Source organism: Antechinus flavipes, chromosome 3 (assembly GCF_016432865.1).
Source record: "Antechinus flavipes isolate AdamAnt ecotype Samford, QLD, Australia chromosome 3, AdamAnt_v2, whole genome shotgun sequence".
In the NCBI taxonomy this organism is placed as follows: Eukaryota; Metazoa; Chordata; class Mammalia; order Dasyuromorphia; family Dasyuridae; genus Antechinus; species Antechinus flavipes.
This window is the reverse complement of record NC_067400.1, coordinates 382,443,030-382,460,782: the sequence shown is the minus strand read 5'-3', so window position 1 is coordinate 382,460,782 and position 17,753 is coordinate 382,443,030. Positions and strand designations below refer to the sequence as shown.

The 17,753-nt window shown below is 34.6% G+C and overlaps 1 protein-coding gene across 1 annotated transcript in view; it reads left to right on the top strand.

Moving 5' to 3' along the window:
* LOC127554416 (aldehyde oxidase 1-like) overlaps positions 1-17,753 on the top strand; it is an 83,899-nt gene that overhangs the window by 25,296 nt on the left and 40,850 nt on the right. The window contains exons 12-18 of the mRNA XM_051985907.1: positions 864-957; positions 3,399-3,508; positions 5,621-5,805; positions 7,716-7,878; positions 12,068-12,160; positions 13,172-13,341; positions 14,255-14,381. Coding sequence (XP_051841867.1) covers positions 864-957; positions 3,399-3,508; positions 5,621-5,805; positions 7,716-7,878; positions 12,068-12,160; positions 13,172-13,341; positions 14,255-14,381 — 942 coding nt within the window. The remainder of the gene's footprint in view (positions 1-863; positions 958-3,398; positions 3,509-5,620; positions 5,806-7,715; positions 7,879-12,067; positions 12,161-13,171; positions 13,342-14,254; positions 14,382-17,753) is intronic.

Below are 17,753 nucleotides of genomic sequence, written 5' to 3'. Positions count from 1 at the left end.
CACTATGTTCTATTTGCTCAAGAAAAGATAGTATAGATCCTAGTAGGGTTAATCTAGGTTCAGGATTTACATTTAACAGGCACAGACTTAAGGGAGGTGGGTGCAAGTTTACTACTGCTCAGAACCTTGATTCAAAAAAGACATAAGGGAAGAAGAAATATAAGTATACAAGTAATACGGAGTTAACACAGTGGCCACAATAGCAATAAAGACAATATAACCAACAAATAAGCAACATACAACATACATCATCACCGCTCCAAGTAAGCACTGACATCTGAATTTCATGGTTGGGAGAATCCCTAGTCACAGCCATTTAGAGTCTCAGAGAGGGAAAGTTCCCAGGCAAGGTGTACAGTCCATCCTGAGTGAGATTCTCAAAGTCTCTTTCCCACTAAGGGACTTTTATAAACTGAGATCAAAGAAAGCACTGTACTGAGTATTTCCATTTGATATATGACTCATGAGATGAAGCAGCCTTCCAGGTGCAGGGTGCTCCATCTCAAGGGACCCACGAAGGAGAATATTTGTTCATTACTTTAGGATGACTGCATTTGCTCAGGGAATCCTGAGTTTCCAAGGTTTCTAAGGCAAACAGGTCAGCAATAAAGGAAACTTATTAATCAATGCTCAAGGAGGATGGCCTTTTCTTCTTATATTTTCCAGACATTCCGTCAGATACCTGCAAGCATGTTCTCATGTTCTCAGCAAAAAGTTACAAAAAGACATGGCCGAAACTAACTAGAATTCCTTACTCCCTAGGGTTCCTTACAATCCCCAAACTTTGAATTTTTTTTCACTTGTATTTTAAAGCATGTATTACTAATGGAATAAAGAAATCAATTTTTGTTTTCTTTACAAAGTCTTTAGGAGGCAATATCATCAGTAGACATTCAACATCAGATCTGAATCCCCTTCTGGCTGTGGGTAACTGTACTCTTAATCTGGCTTCAAAAGGTAAGTTATTAGAAAGGGTATAGAAGGTGTCAGAGGTAGAGCCCTGATAAATCAAACTGACAGAACAGAAAAGGATTTCTAGCCTAGTTCCATTTCCTGCTTTCAAGTAGAATCGTATCTAAATTATCACAAAAGTTGACATTTTTGTGTCAAGGACTCCTTTTTCAGTTTGGTCTCTTGATGTCTTTAATGTTTTTAAATGCATAAAAAATATATATATATAGGATTATAGAGAAAAATACTTATAGTGAAATAGTTATGAAAATATTAAAAAAAAGAAACCCTGTTTATGGACCCCAGGTTAAAGACCTCTGATCTAAATGAACAAATCTGAAACAATCCTTATCTCACAGGCCCTGGATAAGTGTGTTTGTATTCCATTGCCTAAATTGGTACAATTCCTTTTTCCTTTTAGGTATAAGAGATAGAGAACTGGTCTCAAAGTTGAAATTGTCACATATACTATGTGCCTAGGAACTGACCTCAGAGCCAGAACTCTGACTCATACCAGTTATATGAATTATATAGAATATGGAAAGGTCATATATTGTCATACATGACAATATATGACCTTTCCATATTCTAGGTAGAGATGGTTCTGCATCTAGTTTTCCTAAATGAGATTAGAGTAGTAATCTCATCAATAGGATTTACTGAAATCTAAGATCTAGTATCTGTGATCACAGCATGAATCAGTAAAAAGTGGCTAGCATATGATAAATGCGGATATTTATTTGTTGATTTACTGGTCAATAGAGTGCTAGTTTGGAGTCAGATTACCTGGGTTCAAATTTTGACTATAACACTTAATAGCAGTATGATTTTTTTAAGGCAAATTACTCTCTAAATCTTAGTTTTTCATTTGTAAAATGAAGAGATTTGAATTAAGTAGCCTATAATGAATTCCTTTTTAGCTGTAAATTTATGATCTTTTGACTTTTACCAAGGCTTCTCTTTACTAAGCTAAATATATCCAAATTACTTAACTGTTCTTCATATAACATCCTTCGGAGTCTCCTCACCATTCTGAGTGGCCTCTTCCTAGTGTCCATCTTGAAATGTTATATGCCTTTCTTAACACAGTGCTCTAAAGCAATAATATCAGCTTTGTATTGATTTTGAACACCACAGATTAACATCATCTATGTTGTATTGTATGTGTATTCATTAAACATTTCCTTGTTATTTTGGGGGGCTTTGAATTTGATATCTTTACTATAAAACAAGGCTGATGAGGACAAATTGTAAGCAGATTCTATCAACTTCCTTGTTACCGATACTGTACTTTATTAAGGCAATCTGAGATTACATTAATTTTCTTTAGCAACTATATGATGATGTGGTTCAAATTAAGGCTCATATTAAATTTTGTGATATATTTTCAAATATCTTTTTTTCTGCATGATAGTATTTTTTAAAAATTGAATCTAAGAATGTTCCACAAACTTCAAAGAGAGAAATTAATATCATTAATGAGTATTATGAAACATTCGATTGGGGCTGAAGATATAAGCATAAGCATCAACAGACTAATTGACCTACATATTGAAATGTTGAAATATATTGTTTAACAAATTTCTAGGTGATTGAGGATAGAAGATGATGGGGAAAAACTGTATTCTCAGGATTGGAATTTAAAAATTTCTTAGCTGTTGAGCTCTCCTATGGGTGGTAGCCCCACTGTAGCCCGCCAAAAGACATTTCATATGTACTTAGATAACGATCATATATGTTTATTTGTATGTTAACAAAGAAGGGGAAAATCAAAAAGTTTTTTAAAAATTATTATCTGTATCTCAGAATAAAACTTTTCTCCTTTATCCCCTCCTCAAAGCAACTAATCTTTTCCTTTGATGCAGTAGGTGACAAAGTGCTAGACTTGGAATGAGGAAGACATAAGTTCAAATGTAACCTCAGACTCTTACTAACTTTGTGATTTTGAGTAAGTCCTTTAACCTCTGTCTGCCTCATTGTCCTCACCTGTAAAATGGAGATAATAATAGCACCAATTTTCCAGTGTTTTTGTGAGGATAAAATGAAATAATATTTGTAAAGTACTTTGTAAAACTTGACACTACAGTAATACTGAATATTATTGTTATTCTTTATGGTATTTGGTTGCATGAGGTCCATCATTTATCAGAATCTGATGATGTGAAAAACAGAACAAGAGAGCTTGCCTCAGGCTCAGGAGGTCCTGAGTACAAGACCCCTTCTGGTACACACTGATTGTGTGATTTTGCACAAATTACTTTATCTCTCAGTGCCTATAGGAAACTTTCTAAGTTTCAGAGAAGGTGTTCCTCTACATTGATAGAGGCAGTTCCTTTCTATAACCTCTCTATTCCAACAAAATCACAGGTCTATCCAGAAAGAAAATAAAAAGGAAAGGGCCAAAATAGAATTATGGAAATTGCCTTTCCCCTCCTCCCCCCACACAGATGGAAAGCGACAAATCCCTTTAAATGACCAATTTCTTATGAGGGCACGGAGTGCAGATCTCAAGCCAGAAGAAATCTTGGTCTCAGTGAACATCCCCTATTCTAGGAAGGTAAGCAACTTCTCGGTTTTATCAATTTGGCTAATATGAACAACTTAATAATTTATCAGGCCTAATTTGGAGGGGAAAAATATAGGTTTCCTGTAGTCTTAGGTTCAGTCCCAGAAAACATTTCATTACAAATAACTTGTGCAAAGTTCAGACATTTTATTACTGTATATTCATATTACATATTGTATTATCTGTTCCCATGTTCCTTTTCTTCTTCCTTTGTATTCTCCCTTTGTTTCTCTTCCATTCTTTAAAATAGAAAATTGCTTTTTTTAATTGAGACTTTCCTCTACTTGGTTCTACCCCATGTTGCTTTTTTTCCCCTTTAAATAAAGTTTAAATAAACTTACCTTTTCCTGTTCTGGGGGGGGGGTTAGAAAAAAGCAGAGAAAATATTTCTATTAAAAAGTAATGTAAACTTTAATAATGTAAGACTTATTTTCCTACTGAGCATTTTCATTGGCAACACTTTGGGCTTAGAACTCTCTTCTTCCCTATCTGCCTCTTAGTGCCTCTAATTCTCAGCTAATATCCCACCTTCTGGTAGAAGCCTTTCCTAGTAGGCAGTTCTCTTAGAACCTTCTCTTTGGGATTAGCTCCAATTGGTCCTGTATATACCTAATTTGCACACCACAGTTTACAACTTGTCTCCCCCCATTAGAAGATGAGTTTCTTGAAAGCAGAGACATTTATTTGGTTTTCTGTGTAGATATACTAATGCTTGCCCTATATTATGTGCTTAACAAATTCTTGTTGATTTGACTTGTCCATGGCAATAGTTTCCTCTAAAATTTTCCCTCCCCACAATAAAACCTGGTTCTTTTTATAATAGCAATAGTTGATAGGCCCACATTGACCCATCTGGGGTAGCTAAGTGGTGCATTTGATAGAGAGGCCTGGAGACAGGAAGATCTGAATGTAAATCCTGCCTCAGACTACCTATGAAACACTGGACAAGTCACTTTAACCTCTATCTCAGTTTCTTCAACTATAAAATGAGCACTTACATGAAAATCAAATGAGATAATTTATAAAGTAGTCACTACAGTGGGTGATACATAGTAAATGCTTAATGAATATTTGCTTTCTACTTCCTTTCCTCTCCACCTGGATACAGGAAAATCTGGGATATATCAGTGTAGGGAGGCAGGGAAAAGAGATTGAGTTAAGTGGGAAGTGGAACGTTGCCATATTGATATATCTTGATATTTATATTTCTGAAAAACCACTTAGAAGTAAAATTATTCAATAATTATGTTGAAATGGGGAATGTTGTTGAATAGAGATGAGGTGTTTTGTATGGTTAGGATTGCATGCTAATTATTGGCAAAACTTAGAACCTAGAATTGACAGAGACCTAGAATCTAAGTCTTCTGGTTTCACTTTTCATTGCACCATTTATATTTTATATCCTCTGTGAAAGATGGCTATCTAAAGGAACTTTCTGTTGATTCTTTTTTGTACATCGAAGAACTCTTTTACAAAATGAATAAATGCCATTTAATTTCTCTGTCTGTGTGGCTCAGCCTCTCTCTCTCTCTGTCCTTCTGCTTACTGTATCTCTCTCTCTCTCTCTGTCTCTGTGTCTCTCTCTGTCCCCTTGTCTTCCTGTCTCTCTCTGATGTCTCTCTCTCTCTCTCTCTCTCTCTCTCTCTCTCTCTCTCTGTCTCTGTGTCTCTTTCTGTCCCCTTGTCTTCCTGTCTCTCTCCGATGTCTATCTCTCTCTCTCTCTGTCTCTGTCTCCATTTTCCTCTCTCTCTCTCTCTCTCTCTCTCTGTCTCTGTCTCCATTTTCCTCTCTCTCTCTCTCTCTCTCTCTCTCTCTTTCTCTTTCTTCCTCCCTCCCCCCCTCCTTCTCTCTCTCTCTTTCTCTCTCTCTCTCTCTCTCTCTCTCTCTCTCTCTCTCTCTCACCAATTTTGGATTTAAAAAAAACTTTGCATGATTTTTCTGAAGGCGAAAGATGCTTTTTAAAAATTGAACTTTATTAACCAGCTTAATGGCTAGTCATTCAGCAAAACCACATGCCTGTGTGCGTACAATGTATGCACATATTCTTAGCTACTGGGTAACCCTCAGTTTTAATATTTTTCTTTGCTTAATTTTTGTCCTTAGTGGGAATTTGTCTCAGCCTTTCGACAAGCTCCACGTCAGCAAAATGCCCTGGCAATTGTTAATTCTGGAATGAGAGTTCTTTTTGAAGAAGGCACAAACATCATTAAAGACATCTGCATTTTCTATGGAGGTATTGGTACCACCACTGTCTGTGCTAAGAAAATTTGCCAGAAGCTCATAGGAAGGTATGATATGAGATCTATAGACTTAAAATGATAGGGCATTTCTAATTTATTGCTATATAGAATCCTTTATTGCTTCAAAACTCTTACTGCTGTGGGTTTTTCTCCCACAAACACTAATTGCAGCCCCTCCATTGTCACACAATGTTAGGGAGCTACTAGGGCCAAGTTCTGCTAAGGACCTACTTCACATTAGGCTAGTCTTTGGCCAACAGAAATTGTTCATTAGTTGGTTTTTTCTTCAATTCCCTCCAACTTTGTAGAACCTGCCAGAGCTGTTAAAAACCTTCACTTAAAGGTGAAATATCAGAGTTGACTTAATACAACATTCATTCATGCATTCACCCATTGTTCAGTTAAGACCTAAAAGTTATCAGTGTAGGGGACTTCTGTTGTTCCTATCAGTCAATCCACAAACATTTATTAAGGACCTAACACATGCCAGATACTGTTCTGGATTCCATAGATAATAGAGACGAATATGAGATGGTTCCCACTCTCAAAGAGTTTATATTACAGCAAATATTGTAAACCTTCAAGTTTCCTAGGATACTAAGAAGTTAAATGCTTTATCCATGGTCATATAACTGGTACAGTATTTGAACCCAAGCCTTTCTTTCATCAAAGCCATAATTTCTCTTTATTGCCAAGAAACATATATGTGGGATGTATACTAAATTATATGGAATCAATTAAGGTTTCATTATTACATGTGGATGATATTACCTATGGATGTAAAATCCAAAATGATCTCAGATAGAGCTATCAGCATAAACCTTCGAGCTGGAAGGGACATTGGAGGATCATTTGGTTTAATTTTCTCAAATTAAATCTCATTTTGATAGATGAAAAATATAAAGTCCAGAGAGTTTAAGCAATTTTACTAAGATCATCCAGCTATTAAATAGCAGAGGCAAAATTTTAATGGAGGTTCTCCAAATCCACATTCAGTGATTGCCCTTCCCTACCATTCTTGAATATGTATTTGTTGTTGTTGTGTGTGCATGTATGTTTGCACCTTAGTGCTGTCTTGCAAATGAATACAAATAATTTTCCTGATAAGTATGTGTTTATCAGTCTGTTTCCCAATAATAGCTTTGAAGAAAGTAAAATAAATGAAATCTGTATTCTTTGTCCTGAGAATGACTGCTCACCAGGATAAAAAAGTATGTGTAGTTTAAAGATTGATTGTCAAATGCTCTCTCTCTGTCCCTCTGTCTTCTTCCCTCCCTCCCTTTCTCTCTCCTTCTATCCATTCCTCTTTCTATTTCTCTCTCTTCCTCTCCTTCTTTCTTTCCCCTCTCCTTCTTCCTTCCCTTTCCCTTCCTCCCCTCTCCTTCTCCTTTTCTGTCCTTCCTCCCTCCCTTTCCCCCTCACTCTTCCTTTCCCCTCCCTCCCTCTCTTTCTTTCTCTCCCTCCCCCTCTCCCCCATCTCTCTCTTTCTCTCTCTTTCCCCACTTCTCCTTCTTTTCCTCCCTTCCCTGTCTGTCTCTCTGTCTGTCTGTCTGTATCTCTCTCTCCTTTCTTCCTTCCTCTCTCTCTCTCATACTATCTCTCCCCCCTTTCCCCAAACACCCCTACATATACATACATGTATGCATTTATGTATATGTATTTGTATGTATATAGAAGGAAAGGAGAGGGAATAAAAAGAGACAGTGCTAGCCAACTTCTTTTCAGCTCATTTAAAATTTTGTTTTGGTCCCTCTTATAATGGGAGGAATAACTTGATTATAATGGGAGGAATAACTTGATTTAGCCTATAATACAATATAATTATAATTATGACAGCCTTTAATCTTTATTTTAAGAACCATGCTTTTGTTCAATAGGCTATCTGAATCTATAGGCTAATGACTGGTATGTATTGAGTTCTACTTTTTAAAAAAAAAATTTAAATCTATTTCTTATAGAGCATGGAATGAAGAGATGCTGGGAGAAGCTTGCAAGTTGGTTCTAGGTGAAGTTTTGCTCCCTGGCTCAGCTCCAGGTGGAATGGTGGAATACAAGAGATCTCTCATTGTTAGTTTTCTTTTCAAATTCTACATAGAAGTGTTGCAAAATCTAAAGATGATGGTAAGTGTTTAGATCTGGTTTCCTTCTTCTGAAAGATATTGTTAAGTATCAGTGAAGAATGTACTCTGTGACTTACTAGATAAAATTATCCCAGAAAATTTTCTCATTCCATATACAAATATGATAAAATTACTTATACCAATATCCCTTAGAATACTGAAGATAAAAGAGTACATGTCCTTGATATATGTGCTAACCTACTGTTTTCTAGGACAAGGCTGGATCATCAGTAAACTGGACATTTCTGGGAAGCATCGTTCATTGAAATGCGTAGTTTTCTGTAATGCAAACAGATTTTTTTTTTAAATGCCAGTATTTTCATTTTTTAAAAAATCTCTGGCTATGTAGAATATTTGTGTTCTTTAAAGAGTATGAATGGAATTTTTGCCAACAAAGAGTCATTATAGTAAAATGGAAAGAGTGGCAATCATTGAATCACTGAAAATAGGTTTGACTCTTGTCTCATTCATGACCTGTATGACCAAGTCAGTTAATCTCTCTTTTGGTCTCAGGTCCCTCATCTTTAAAATGGTTTTAAGTGTATCTGTATTGCTAATCTCACTAGGTAAGATAATATGCCATGTAAATCTTCAAAATGTTATATAATTATAATCTATTACTCTTTACTCATAAGGCTTATTTGTAATAACATGCTATTCTTCATATAAATTTCATCTCTTATTATTTAATTGCTTATTTATAATGATATGCTACTCTTAATATACAGATATACAAATATTAATCCTAGTGACTCATTTGCAGAAATGGTGACTGATTTGTGCAGCTCCATCTGTGTTAGAGGTCCTTAATCTTTTTTGATTTATGACTCCATCCAGACAAGTCTATAGACCCTTCCTTATAGGAATTGCCTAGAATTATAATTTTTTTTTGAAATACAATTATCAAAATATTTTTAAGAAGGGAAACATTTCATGGATCCCAGATTAAAAACTTCTGTTCTTTCCCCTTTTCTATATAAGGATAGACCTTATGTGTATAAGACTGATGCTAGAAATGGGCTGTAATAGAAAGGTCTTTGGAGTGAAACTGGGAAACTCTTGAGTTATATTCCTAGCTCTATTCCTCCCTTGCAGTTTCATTTCTTTATACTTTCATTTTGTCATCATTATCATTTTAGATAGAGGTAGTTAGGTGGTGCAATGGATAGAAGGCTGGGTCTAGAGTCAAGAAGACCTGAGTTCAAATACAGTCTCAGATTCTTAATAGCTATATAACCTTGGGCAATTCACTTCATGCTTTTTGCCTCAGTTTCTCCATCTGTAAAAATGAGCTGGAAAAGGAAATTATAACCACTCCATTATTTTTGTCAAGAAAACTGCAAATGGGATCCTGAAAAGTAGGATACATCTGAAGTGATTCAACGACATCAAAATAATGTTAAATATCAGATGGGATGGTACAGTTAAGTGAATGCTAAATTTGGAGTCAGAAGACTTTAATTCAAATCCTGTCTTAGATATTTCCTTTTTTCCTTATTATGGACAAGTCATTTAACATCTTAGATTTTTTCATCCATGTGGGTGAATACTGTCTCACAGGGTGGCTGGAAAAGTAGCTCTGTTTAAACAATAGAATTCTGTAGGGATATGAATATGATTATAATCCCCCAATACTCTTCCTTTTTTGATCACTGTGATCATTTCCTAAATTGATCACATTGATTAAGAAATGTTAAGTTATTTCTAGATTTTATCTTTACAGTTTCTTTTCCTATCACCAGTTCTTTGAGACTGGCAGGAAAAAAAGATGTTATTTTTCTTTTAGAGGTGGGAAAACTAAAACCCAGAGGAAAATAGGAATATATCTATAATATCTATAAAAATTATATCCATAAAAGCCAAGTCTATGGCTTATTATTAAAATCTTTTCTCTTGTGATGCAAAACTAAGAAAAAGAATGTTCTAATTCTTTGATGCATCTGTTATTGATGTGAGATGGACTCACTACAGATCACAGACCATCTATAACTTCTCATCCTGCTCAACTCTTGGCCTTATCTTCCCAAAAATCCTGTATAGTAGTCCACCCAGTAAACTGGAAGCTATCTTCTAGATCAATTGTGTCAAATTCAAATAGAATGGAATCTCTGCAGGTGCATGTTGTCTTAGAAAACAACAAAATGAATATTATTTATCTTATATTATTTGGGAGTGCAGCAAGATGGTGTAGTGAATAGAGTGCCAGGCCTAGAGTCAGGAAGACCTGAGTTCAGCTGTGAGCTCAGAACTTACTATCTGCGTGATCCTTGGCAAGACAAATAATCCTGTTTTTCCTCCATTCCCTCTCTGTGAAATGAGAAGGAAATAGCAAGTCACTACTATAGCATTGCCAAAAAAAAAAATCCTAAATGGGGTCACAGAGTCAGATATGACCTGAAGCAATTGGACAACTTCAGACAACATTGTATTTTTATTTATTTATTTTTGTTAATATTTCCTAAATTCCTAAAATTACATTTTACTCTGGTTCAGGCTGTTCTGTAGAGTTTGGCAGCAGTTGACATCTCTGTTTTAGATCACCGACGTTATGTGGGTACTAGTGAAGTACGTGGGTTGGCCGTGTATTATACTTTGCTTCTGAAGCTTCCTCATTTCTGGTCATACATCTCAGTTTCATTGATTTAGAGCTAGAAGAAAACCTATAAACCACCAAGTCAAATTCTCTTATTTTGCAGATGAGAAACCTGAGCCCCAGGTAGGTTAAAGTAATTTGTCCAGAGTCATTTTTAAATCATCTTTTATGCCTCTTCCAGTATACATTTCTCATTTGGTAATACACTTCAATCTTTTTATTTCTTCCATGTGCCTCTTGGGTAACCCATAAATTTAATTTAATGTAATAATACATGTTTAGTAGCCACATAGTATCACCAGAAAAAAATAGTGATGGAAAGATGGATCTTTGGCTCAGGAAGAAGTGAGGGGTCATTAAGATCCCCAGAGTTGTTTTAATTGCATATTATAGAGTAAAGACAATAAGAGTTTTTATTTATATACTGACTTAAGAGTCTCAAAGTACCTTTTATATTTCATTTGACCCTTACAGCATTTTCTTTTCCAATTTTTATTTTAAAAGTAAATGTTTTATTGATTGTTTTTAAAAATTAGCTATCGAACTGACCCCCAACAGAAATTTTCTTATAACAAAGGCAAGGGGCTAAAGTATAATAGCTCAATAAACTGGCTATTTCTGATGATTGCTTCATTCTAATACTTCTCTGCTGAGAAACTATTATCCCTATTTTACAGATGAGCAAATTGAGGCTTAGAGAAATTAAATAACTTTTTCCATCACCATATAGCATTTAAAGATAGGATTTAAGTCCAATTCCCTTCATTTTTAAATCCTGTAGTTTTCTGTTTTGCCATATTTTCATTTATGAACATAGTACGATCTTCCTATAATGAAAAGCTATCATCTTGGAATTTTAATTTTTTCTTAAAAATGATTTAAATAAGCATTGCAAGGAATATTAGAAATTAGTGATACAAATTTATTTAAAACTATGCATATGCTATATTGTTTTGTTAGTTAATTTTCTATATGTATTTTTTTAATCTCTAAAATGAAAGCTGGAGAAGGAAGTCTCCAATTTTCTGTGGTCTTCATTTTCCTTAGCTAGATTGTTATTTATTAGTTGAGATCGATGATTGTGTCTTCTGCTGCCTTTTTACCCAAAATTGCCCTACATATAGAAGAGAAATCAATGAATGTTTGCTAGTGATGATGGCAGTGAACAACTGAACGTTAGGTTTGGATTAGAACTGTTGGTTATTAAGTGATTGAGGGCTTTACTTTGAGTTTATTTTAAGCTAATTTTAGAGTTTATTTTATAAATAAATATAATATAAATGAATATATGTATTTATTTATATTATTTCTATTTATATATTATACATATTAATGTTATATTAATATCATATATTAATTAATCATATATAATATATAAGTTAATATATTTTAAATATTAATTAATTATATATTAATGTTATATGTAATAATATAATATATTTATATTATAATTTATAATATAAACAAATAAAATATAAATAAATGAATAACTAAGTATAAAATAAACTTGAGTTTATTTTAAACTAAAAAACTAAAAAAAACTAAAATAAAAACTAAAAAAAACCCCTAAAAAAATTATGAATTGTTTTCCTTTCAGAACCCTTCCCTCTGCCCTTGGTTACCAGATGAGTATGGCAGTGTTTTAGAAGATTTCCATTCCAAACATTATGAGACTGTTTTAAAGTACCAGGTTAGTAGCATTTTTCCATTACCAAAGTGTAAAGGCACAAATTGTAAATATCATGCATGAACTTTATTTTGTTTGTTTAATTTTTTTTTTCTGCATGGGGGGATATGTATTGAAAAAAAGAGATGATGATACTGTAGGAAATAATTCTTATCTTAAAGCAATAGAGGCTACCCATGTTGCCACGAAATTTTCTATGTTTTTCCAATCTCTTGTTTCCATTCTTGTGGCACTGAAATATCTCTATTCTTACTCTTTCCCACTTACTTAGGAAAATCTACTAGTATCAAATATGGATAGGCACTGAAGGAAAGAAAGGAAAGTAATATTTATTAGACTGTGGCTAAAAAAAAAACCCAAACTAAAACTAACTTCAGTTGCTTAAAGTGTTATTTACATGACTGATCCACAGATACACAACTCATATGTTTCCCTTAGAAATCTAAAATATAGTGAAATCTTTACCTAGATGTCATTTTCATAAGACTTCAATTCCCATAAAACTCTTACCTTATATTCTAACATTTTTTCTAACATATATTCTAACAAGCATAGTTGGAAGTGATGTGGTCTATACTAGAAGAAATTAATGTATGAGTTTACTTATAGTTACTTTGTTAGAAAGGACCAAATGAAAGAATATAGGAATATAGAGGACTGTGTGAATATGGATCACAATATTCTCACTCTTTTTGTTGTTGTTCACTTGCATTTTGTTTTCTTACTCATTTTTTTTTCCTTTTTGATCTGATTTTTCCATGCAGCAGGAGAATTGTATAAATGTTTACTACACATATTGCATTTAATATATATTTTAACATGTATAACATATATTGGATTGCTTGCCATCTGGGGAGGGAGTGGAGGGAAAGAGGGAAAAATCTGAAACACAAGGCTAGGCAAAATCAATATTGAAAAATTATCCATGCCTATGTTTTAAAAATAAAAAGCTTAAAAAAAGAATTTAGTTGTTTCCTCTATTAATACATATAAATGGTTTTGTTTACTAAACAGAAGGTAGATACAAAACAGTTTCTTCAAGATCCAATTGGGCGTCCCATCATGCACCTCTCTGGTATTAACCATGCAACAGGTGAAGCCATTTACTGTGATGACATACCAGCACATGACCAGGAACTTTTCTTGGCCTTTGTAACAAGTTCAAGAGCTCATGCCAAGATTGTGTAAGTAATATCATGAGTTGAGGAAATCAATAATAATTTGCTTTTTCATCTAACATCCAAAACCTGCTGCCAATAAAAGTTCTTTGCTAGTTTATGAGAGAAGGCCAAAAAGACCAAGAAGGGAAATTATTTGCTAAGGTTGTCAGTGAGAACCAAGGTCATGTGGAACTGGAGTTCAGGATTTGTTACAAATAATTTCATCATTTCTCATGAAAGAGCTTAGGTTAAAAATCACAGAATCAAGGAACCTCAGAGGTGGAAGAAATATCAAAGGTTCTAGTCTTGTCTAGTTTACTCCCACTTCAGTGTAGGAATTCCACTATAAAATCCTTGATAGGTACCACAGAAAGCTCTGCTTGAAGAATTCCAGTGAAGGTGAACTCTAATTCTGAAACAGTCCATTTCACTTTTGAGATAGCTCTGTTAGGAAGTTTTTCCTTATTTGGGACTGAAATTTGCTTTCCTGTAACTTCTGTACATTGATTCTGGTTCTGTCATCTAGTTAGATTTATGAGGTTCCTTTCAGTTCTAAATATATGATTGTGACTTGCTTTTAGCCAATGTAGATTGGTTCCTAAAGTTCATTGCTTGTGTGTGTGTGTGTATAAAAGCAAATTTTTTCCTTTGTATTCTTCCCAGTCAAATCCAACTTGGAGCCATCATTCTGTTGTCTTAGACTAGGTGAGGAAAAGGTTGTTGGGACAAAGAATAGAAGAGGACCCTTATTCTGAAGACTTACTATCATCATCAGCTACTGGATCAGTTAGAATAGTGAGGCAAATAATGAGACTGGAGTATTTGTTAGGTATATTTTACCTTTTATGTCTTGTCTTTCAATGGCTATATTCTAAATAGCTTTTGGATTTCATGTATGTTTCTCTGAAGAAATGTTGCAATTTATTTTTTAATTTAGATCTATTGATACATCAGAAGCCCTAAAACTACCAGGAGTAATTGATGTCCTGACAGGTAAAGATCTTCAAGATGTAAACTCCTTCAAGAGTTTTCTTGAAAATGAGAAAATATTGGCAACTGATGAGGTATAATGCTTTTACTGTTTTTAAGTATTTTTTCCAATTAACATCAGTTATATTTTTTTAAAAATTAGCAAAAGAATTTTAAAATGTATTATCAAACTATTCTAACATTCCTTCATCTTTATTACCGAATTTTATGTTCAATCACAGTTACCAAAATCTGCTTAGTCATTTTCCTATGTAGTTATTTGTTTAAGTGATTTAAAAATATTTGTTTTCTAAAAACAGGAGTGGTTTTAAGGTTGGAAGATTTGACCTGTGGTTTGTTAAGGAGGGAGTGATAATATTTGAACTATTTAACTATACAGATAAAACTGAAGGGGAAAAAAATGGAGCCAGATTTGAGGGTGAGGGACTAGGAAAACAGGGACAGATGAAGAAACTGGACATTCTAGTGAGAATGAAGAATAAATTTAGGAGAAATGAGACAAAGTTCTAGATCAAAGAATAGAAGACTATAACTAGGGAGAGATAGTTCAAGATCATGGAAGTAGCAAGTTGTAGATAATGGTGTGACCTTAATTAGTGTCTCCATGAATGACCAAGGCAGAATTAAAGTACAGATCATAGAAATTGAAGAGGTTGATATATTTACTGGGAGGCCGGTTATGTCTGAAGGGACATCAACATGTATATTGAAGTCCTTAAAATGAAGGTAGTGGTTGGAGTCAAGAAGACAATTATTAGTTAAGAAAGTTGTTGACGTTGTTTGTTCTTCGTTCTTGAAGTGGACCATGATATGAGGGTTAGGAGGTTGGGTGGGGGGAGGACGGATGCCGTGACATGCAAGTGAATTGGATTTAAGTGAGAGAGGGCTGTACAAAGCCACCAGCCTCACTCTGTCCTCCAGAAACATCTGGATCCAGTGGCAAGATATAGATCAAGATGACTGGAGATGGCCCGGGATGCAGCACCTTGAAAAAGTCGGGGGTGGGGGGGGGGAGAGAGGGAGAAAGACTTGGAAGCTGATGGATGATGAAAAAGATCTATACTGAGTGAACTTGGCAGCACCTGGCAGCAGGTGGCAGCAAAACTCCTGAGTGCATCCCAAATCAGATTAAAATGATTACATTTCAATGGGAAGCCTTTAAGAAAAATACAAATACAGCATAGATGATGTTAATTTTTGTTTTTTAAATCAATGTGCAGCCTCTACTCTTCCCATTTGAGTTTAACACGCTGATCTAGATGAATGGAATAAATCTTTGAAGAAGTAGCTGCTGAGTATTGGTAGAAGTTGATTGAGAAGCTAAGTAAGCAAGCTTCTCCTGGCCTGAGGACATGAGAGAAGAAATATTTAGTATTTGAGAAGTGGCCAGTGAGGTAAAATCTTCCCAAATTGCTTTTCATCAGCAAGAAAGAGTGAGAGAAGTACAAAATAAAAGGAAATTTGATAAACAAAACAAAATACAACTGGGTTTTTAAAAGCCACTGTAGAAATAGGAAACTGGGAAGTGCTAGATACTTTAGGCAGATTGGAATGAGAGAGTGGTTCTGGTAATTGGTGAAGAAGGTTTTTACTGTAGGAGATGGTGATGCTGAATTGCAAAAATTAGGGGAAAAGTGAATAGGAGTTAGTTAACCAAAGCATGGTGGAGCTCTTACCCTCCAAGATTTTCTGATGATGAAGAATGGTGTCGGATTATATTCTCTAAAGGAACAAAAGAGTTAAGCCTTGATCTTGGGCCAGATATCTGGGTAAGTAAATGCCTATAGATCTGCTCTGCAAGAGCCTGAGGGAATTCATGCTCTTTGCCAGCTCTTCCTAGATGATGCACAGTCAAAAAAAACTTTAGACTTGGAACATGCATTTGACTCCTGTTTATATAACAGGACCTGTTGTGTAACAGGGACCTGATGTTAACAAAATATCAGTGGCTTAGAAATTTGTATAATGACAAATGTTAAAAGTGAGTCTTTTGATCTAGGAAATATTAGTTCACTCAGTACATATAAGCATTTTGCAGGCGTTCTTAAACCTCTGAGCATTCCAGACATTAGAGTTCTCATTCAGTATCTAATTCAGTGTCTGATAGAAACAGGAAAAATTTAGCAGTCATGCTTAAAAGGAAAAGATTTTTAAAAATCACTGGAGCTTGAACTAAATTTATCTTGAATAGAAACTGCTGTGAACCCCAGGAGCCAGCACCAAGGTGTTTTGGCAGAGTATGCTGAGAACTGTGGGAACTATGTAAATATTAACTAAAAAACAAGATTGTTTGATATTGCCTGAGGAGTGTTTCCTTTGTAGATGAAATGGAATAGAAAGTGTTCTGGCATACTTTTGAGATAGGAACTGTTCATTTTCACATTGCATAAGGGACAGTGATAATGTTTTTTGGATATTCTCTACTGTGGACCCCCTGGAAACAGGAAGGTATACTGGAAAAATGTTCACATTGATGATACTATGATGAGTTATATAGATAGATAGATAGATATAGATATAGATATAATAATAGATTAGCATAGTCTTAGGCTAAATTAAAAAGAGAATCATGTTTGAGAGGTGGGAGGTGACTGGGCTGGTAAGGGGATAATGAAAGGAACTAAGGAAGTTTAGCTTGGAGAATAGAGGGAGAAAGAGTATGAAGTAAATAAATACAAAGGGAAAGGAATATCAGCAGAAAGCAGAAGGAAAAACAATACAAAGAATATGTCAAAGTAACTTTTGGCTTTTCAGAAGTTGAAGTGAACCAAAGTTAATAAAAAAGTCAGACAGTAGCTTCTCATCTATCTCATTTTGTCCCTTCTGCTCCTCATCCCCCCAAAATTCTGAGTAAGATACATTAAGCTCTAAGTCAGAAGTTTGTTACCTAGACTTGTAATGCCCCTTCAACTTGCCAGTATAGACATATCTCTCATAAGAAATATGAAAGAATATGTCTTAATAACTCAATGCTGTCAAAAGTTTTGTTATCAAAGGTTGAAGTTATAGAGAAGGAATTGGAATATGGTCCAACATAGGACTATTGTATATCTCTTCCTTTACTCTTTTTCTTGTAGGATTGGATTTAATTTAACAAGCATTTATTGAATATTTTATTAAGTTCCAGGATCTGATCTAGATCCTGGAGATACAAAGACAAAACTAAAACAGTCCTTACCCTAAAGGAGCTTGCATTCGATTGGGGATGGTGGTGGTGGTAGTAAGCATAACAGTTGCCCAAAGAAATAAATGCAAGATAATTTGAGGAGATAGCAAAAATAACTGGGGCAATCAGAAAAGACTTCCAGCAGAACATGGGGCATGTGAACCAGGTCTAGAAAGAAGTTAGAAAGCAAAAGTGAAGAAAAAATAGCCTGTATAAAGACATGCAAACAGGAGGTAGCATGTTGAATTCAAAGGCTAAACAACTAGTTTTGCTGGAATAT